General features: G+C 33.4%; 1 protein-coding gene across 1 annotated transcript; it reads right to left on the bottom strand.

Annotated features, from left to right (window-relative positions):
* Positions 1-241: 241 nt before the first annotated feature.
* On the bottom strand, positions 242-5,144 carry LOC137745460 (GDSL esterase/lipase At5g03610-like). The gene is made up of 5 exons (XM_068485423.1): positions 4,973-5,144; positions 4,516-4,758; positions 2,575-2,849; positions 1,189-1,489; positions 242-1,042 (listed from the first exon to the last, which is right to left on the bottom strand). The coding sequence occupies exons 1-5, from the start codon at positions 5,031-5,033 to the stop codon at positions 831-833; spliced, it is 1,092 nt and encodes a 363-aa protein (XP_068341524.1). The 5' UTR covers positions 5,034-5,144; the 3' UTR covers positions 242-830.
* Between the last annotated feature and the right edge of the window lie 1,667 nt (positions 5,145-6,811).

The following is a 6,811-nucleotide window of genomic DNA, read 5'->3' as shown; positions in this document are numbered from 1 at the left end:
CATTTGAACCTAAAAGTATATAAATTCTGTCAAAGTATGATAAATTATACAGCCAAACCATCCAAACACAATACAATTACACTGTATAAAGAAGTTAATTTTGGGTAGATGTTTAAACAAATATGAGTTTTATAGAGTTTTGGAATTAAGTACATCTAAGTTAAATATTTTTTAACAAATCCTGGGATCAAGTGTCAGTTAGATCTGCTATAAATTAGGGTTGTAGATACTTTTAGATCTGCATAAATTGATCATAGTGTGATTAAATATAAAACTGATCTACAACAAAAATCAATTCTTATCTCAATAAGAAAATGACTTTCTACTTATCTCATAATATCGGAAGAGAAATTTTGTTACGGATAATTTTCCTAACATGGATTTGTCTTCTCCAACTTTAATTTGGCATGATTCTCCTCCGCCAGCGGCTCATGCTTTATTGTTTTCGAACTATGTTGACTTGCCAGGTTACCGCTTCTCAAATTAATGTACATCTTGACATTGAGGTTTGTCTCACTAAGTATTTGTACTTGACATTAAATCAAACAATCGTCGATTATTTCGAAAAGTGGCGTTAGACTCTATTGTAAGTGGCTAATAAACTGCCGGTACTAGACCCGCATCTGTCAGTGCCTAGCGAGTGCTGACGTGTGACACTGGTGATCTCTTCTCACACTTTCTGGTGATCTCGTCATCTTTGTGGGCTTATAGTAATCAAAAAGACTTTGGAGAGGAACTACTTGTTTCAACATTACAAATGATAACTTGCAAAGACACGTGTGAAGAAATTAAGTGCATGTAAAACAAACTGGATCTAGCTTGACACAAAGTTAATAGAGTTGTTCAAGTGTGGCTTGCAAAGCTGAATACACAGCACGCCAACCCTGTTGGGTAGGGTGAGCAGTGTCCCAAAAGAAGGCAGATTCCGGGTTTTTACAAATGGTATACTTCTTTGCACCACTTTCATCCACACTCCCACAAAAAAACCCACTGTTTATACCAATGCAGCATGGCCTCAATGGGTTCTCAAACTTTATGCTTCCTGCTCAGGAGAACAAGATGATTTCACGTATTAGCAATTCATTTGATATTTATGTGCTTGAATACTCAGATTAAGATAGGCTAACGGTTCAATAAATTCCAATGTCATTAGACATATACATTATATACTACTTATATAGTACTCACCTAGATCTCCTTTGTTCTTGAACACAGACATGAACGAGGCATAAAGATCAACAATGATAAAAGAATTCTTGGTTTCGTTGTTCAACTTGGCCACAGCTTGCCGCAACAAAAGATTGTGGAAACCGACTAGCGCGTTCTCAGTTCCATTGCATTGTTGGAATGAAAATGATGCCGACCTCGAAGGGAGACATCCCAAAGGTTGAAGAGCTGTCACAACTACTTTGCCCACTCCCAAGGCATAAATACGTTTCATGTTCACAGTTAGTTGATTCACGATTGATGTGATGAAGGGTTGCCAACCCTACAATATACACAGATAATTGAAAAGAAAGAGGAGTTCAATACATATAAAATGTAGGTTGAGTTTATGTACGAAAAAATATTTGTAAAATAACGTTGAATTGGCCAAAAAAATTCATAACATGCCTATAATATTTCTTTAGTTTTTCCCTTTGGTTTTAAATAAAAGAAATATTGGAAATGAGATAGGAAAAAGATGCTTGATGTGAAAGGGCAAAACAAAAGATAAAGAACAAAGAAAAAATAACTTAAACTGAAAATTGGTGTCATCACCTTACCCCCTTTATTTGTCTGATTTGAGCTAGGGAATAAAGTTACGTAAGCCAGTATTTTCTGAAGATCATCTACCTAATCCATTCTTTGAAATGCTTACGTACCAGCTTCCATGATCTTTTCTTTTCTCCAATAAAAAAATTTAATCGTTTAGAAGATGTTGATTGTCTTGGTAGTTAGGACATTATTGTTCGACTTCTTGTGTTTTGAGTACAAATTCTCTTCCCTCCCTTAGTATAAATTAATGTAGAACATCATTTGTAGTAAAAAAATATTCACCATCCCTTTATTTATATATATATATATATATATATATATATATATATATATACATATATATTTACAAATAAAATTTCAAACGTTGGATCTCCGGATCTCTAACCCACTCATACTCAACACCATACCCAAAGTGAAAATATTTATAAGCCAAAGCGAAAATTTACATGTACAATATGTAGAATAATAATATAATTATAAAGGTTCTTTGCAAATGCACTTGTGTAACTCTTTTTTTTTTTTTTCATCAAGTCCACCAATTCTTTTACTTCCAACTAAAATCTAAAATACAATTACAATGTCATGTAACAAAATAATTTGACCTATTTTTAAAAGTTAATTTGCCACCCTTCTTCAATCAAACTCACATTAAGTGAACTAATATCTAATTGGGGACTTTATTACTACGTCAACAATTATTCGGGAGTAATTTTTGCAATACTGCTGTCACTATATAGGACAAATACCCTATTATTTTTTAAACGAAATATTGATTCTTGATAATTTTGTTTGATAAAAAATGTTATATGTGCTAACCTTAACAGAGCCATTTGTCGCGACATAAGTCGCGTAGTCGTTGCCGGGACCGGTGACGAGGGCGACGGAGGAGTGAAGTTCTTTGGGAGTGAAGATGGAGCTGTTTTCTATGAGCTTCTGAAAGAAGTCGATCTGGGTTGTCATGTTGGGATCCAAAACCGAGGTTTTAAAAACACCTGTGCCTCCATATGCGAAATTAACTCCGTGCTTCAAATGATTTACCCCGACTTTTCTAAATCTGTATGGTATTGGTGACTTCACTCCTATAAACCTAGCTGCAATATCATGTGTGTTAGAAAATGATAGAGAGAAATTGTAATCAAATATTCGAGAACTTATGTATAGTGTGGTAATAGAATACCGCATCATTGTACAACAAATCTACGCATATTATAACATGTAAATTGAATATTAATATTATAATTTGAAATATAAACTCACCAGTTTATTTACGTGAATTGGTTAACCAAGTGCATAAAACATATTCAAAGGCTTTCTCTAAATTATAGCTTTTAACATATTCAGTAATTGATTTTGACTCAAAGCTGGTTACTACATTCAATTGGACTTGTGTAACTAGATGGAGAAGAACTTATAGGAAAGGAGAAAAACATATAGGAAAAGAGTAATATTATTCATATCATGTTTTTGTACCACATTTTCATACTACCTTAGATGACATTTGATGTGGACTACCATATTATTTGAATTAATCAGATTTTTAAATTTAGTTCATTATTTAATAAACTAATAATTAAGAAAAACTAGTTAATTAAATGATGATTGTGGTATACGAGGAGTTTTTCTCCTTCCTTTCCTTAGGTTTTGCAAATTGTTCAAATCATGTAGCTACTGTCCACATCAGATGCCACCTAAGATAGTATAGAAATGTGGTATAAAAACATGGTATGAATAATATTACTCTACAGGAAAATGTTAGGGAGACCATATTTTTGTATTATAGTTGATATATATATATATATATATATATATATATATTATCTAATGTTGAAAGTGACGTATACATGCCACGTTAAATAATGAATTTATCTAATTGAATATTAATTGGTTGCATACAATATTTGCCACAAGAGGTAATATGCTAATATGATTTTAAAATGTAATCTTTCTAACATTACTCAAACTTATATACGAAGTTGTCACAACACCAGATATGTTACATGGTCGACTACGTAGTAGACTATTCTAGTAAAAAGATTGCATGGCGCCAAAGTTGATGGAATTTTTTAATTACTGGACATGGCGCCAAAGTTAACGGAATTTTTTAATTACTGGACATGGCGCCAAAGTTAATGGAATTTTTTAATTACTGGACACACGCAACATTTTAATTATCTTTATGCTAAAGGACAGAGTTATTGCTTCACAACACAAATGTAGTACATATCAGATTGATCAAACTGAGAAAATGAACAAAATTGTAACTGTTGGAAGGAACATAAAGTAAGTTTGATTGGTTTTACAACTTTAAAGGACAATGGGGACAGAGTAGGATAAGGAAGGTTCAAGCAAAAAAAGGTAGATATTTAACACAGCAAATCATGATTAAGAGTCAATAATGCAGATGACAAATGTCCAAGACTCCAAAAGGTTGAGCTAGCTCATGTGATAAGGTAAGAAGTTACATGATGGTGGCCTGACATGTGGATTAAAAGCAAACAATAAAAATAAAATGCTTACCCAACAATGCAACAATATTCAGATCAAAAGAAAACCATCCAAAGAGGATATTATGGTAAGAGGAACCCACCACCGCTGTACTATTTTACAGCAATAATAAATCACTAAAGAGAGCACTAAAGCATAGGTTCTAAACAAAGAACTGAGCAAAGAAAAAGAACAGCATGTTACTTTCACTCTTTGCACCAAAAAGCAGAGAATTGCACATGATTAGAGAGAATAAGAGAGGAGGGTTGGTACCAAGGAAATCGGTGAGGACGCGGCCATCGGAGAAACGGCCACAGGGTTTTCCCGGGAATGTGATTCCATAGGGTTGTTTCCAAGAACTAGCCACTGATTTTCTGTTGTTTCCTGTGTCAGCATACGAGTCTCCAAAAACAAACAGCTTTGTCGGCCGCCAATTAAATAGGTGGTGACGTGTGTGGTGGTGGTGGTGGTGGTGATGGTGGTGGTGAGCAGCTGAAACTAGCACTCCTTTTTGTCCTATAACAAAACAAACAAAGACAGGTAATCAAAATTGGGAACAAATTCTTTCACCCAATTCTACTTATGCACAACCTCGTTTATTTCTAATCTTTCGACAGAATAAACCGAATGATAGTCAATTGCCATAAATAAACAGAATGTGCATAAGAAGAAAAAAAGTGAGCGTAAACCATTTTCTTTAGTCACGTAGTATTAACTCATGTATGCAGACCTGTGAGGAGGTAAAAGAGAAAGAGAGTAGGGAGGAGGAAGACGGTTGGAGGTGATTTCATGGTAGACTATGAAAGAAAGAAGCTTTGATTTGCTGAAAGAGATGTAATTAAGAGGGAGTTGGAGATCATGCACCACTTAAATTTAATGAAGATATGGAAGGACTAGAAGAAATCAGTGCTTTATATAGTCGCAGTCGACCTCTGGGTGATCATAAAATATGTGAATGTTTAGGGGTGATATTGCAATTTGCATTCTTTTAGTCATTTTTTGTCGGTCCAAATAAATAAAGCCAAACCTCATAATTCCAAGAAATTGGTGGTCCAAACTCACAATTTTGCGAAACAAAAGAAGAATTTCATTGGAAAATACACATTATATATAAAGTTCTTGCAAAATTTCCAATTAAAACTTGAACTTCTTCAGGCAATATAAAATCCGATATAGTATTCTATAGTGCCTCTTTAATTATGCATATTTCCCAATTTTGTTAAAAAAATACATGATAAGTTAATATGTATCATGTAATATGTCATCATACAAACAATAACAAGAACAAGATGATAACTCTGCCTAATAATATTCCCATGCACATGAACATTTTGGGTTGGTCTGAAGGCTGTAATCTGTCAAACAAGACGGGGCCGGCTTGGCAAAGGTCTTCTAGTGAATGGACCTCCTGGATTCCTCATCAAGAAAAGATGAATATCTTTTTTAATGTATATGTGAAGGTTAATGAGAAATTTTAATTTTCTTTTTGTAGTTGTAGAAGGGTTTAAAGTTTGAACACTGGTATTAGGACTCGTCTGTTTGTGTGCTATGTTTTTGCTCCACAACATGAGACTATTGTAAACTATGTCATATAAACTTAAAAGAGGCACAATACTTCGGTTCATACCTATAAATAGATATTCTTTTTATATTACGATATGATAATATTTCACCATTGAAACGTCATAATTAAAATTATTTATTTATTACAATTATTTTTGTTTAGGGTGTAGAAATATATAGTTGTGTACTGCCTGCAAAAATTATGGCTGCGTTGCTATAAAGTAAGGTGAAAATCGAGGTCTTGGGGATGTTATAAAGTAGAGATTTTTCAGTGTGACCGAAATATAGGGTGACATCACGTGTCATCATACAAATTGTGGGATATGTATGTTAAAAAGTTAATAACTTAAAAAATTAATTTTTCCACCACTTCGATAAAACACGTGGTGTACAATCCGTGTTCCTATCACAATGAAAAATTTCTTGTTATAAAGGAGAAAATTTTCATTGTGACGGGAATACAGGTAGTACACTATGTGTTTTTATGTAAGAGATGAAAAAATTTATTTTTTTAGTTATTAACTTTTTAACACACATATCTCACAATTTGTATAGTGACATGTGATGTACCACCTCATGTGCCGATCAAACTGAAAAATCTCTTGTTATAAAGGAGAAATTTTTCATTGTGACGGGAACGCAGATGGTACACCACATGTTTTTATATAAGTGGTGGGAACTTTTATTTTTCAAGTTATTAACTTTTTAACACATAAAGGCCACCATTTTTATAATAACATGTGATATACAATTTCGTATGTCGATCACACTGAAAAATCTCTCGTTATAAAGGACCCTTTTGGCATTTTTGATTGGTGAGATTGCACATTGTTTGCCATTGGTTTTAGCAACTAACGTGTTTTTGTTTTGTGATGCAAAATATTGGTCAACGAGCTAATTGCTAACAATCATACAAACCCACAATATAAAAATCCCAGAAATTGAATGAGTACAGATGATATAAGCCAGCAAATCATTGGTCAACTAATCGAAACATGAACCAAAT

This window comes from Pyrus communis, chromosome 9 (assembly GCF_963583255.1).
Source record: "Pyrus communis chromosome 9, drPyrComm1.1, whole genome shotgun sequence".
Taxonomy (NCBI): domain Eukaryota; kingdom Viridiplantae; phylum Streptophyta; class Magnoliopsida; order Rosales; family Rosaceae; genus Pyrus; species Pyrus communis.
The sequence above is the reverse complement of the archived record's forward strand: the minus strand, read 5'-3'. Positions and strand labels throughout refer to the sequence as shown.

Excerpts from the sequence above, each read along its gene's own strand:
- LOC137745460 (XM_068485423.1), bottom strand. The coding sequence starts at position 5,033 with ATGAAATCACCTCCAACCGTCTTCCTCCTCCCTACTCTCTTTCTCTTT. Across the intron at positions 1,490-2,574 it reads CGACAAATGGCTCTGTTAAG|GGTTGGCAACCCTTCATCAC; the intron begins GTTAGCACATAT and ends TGTATATTGTAG. Across the intron at positions 1,043-1,188 it reads CAAGAACAAAGGAGATCTAG|GAAGCATAAAGTTTGAGAAC; the intron begins GTGAGTACTATA and ends TCTCCTGAGCAG.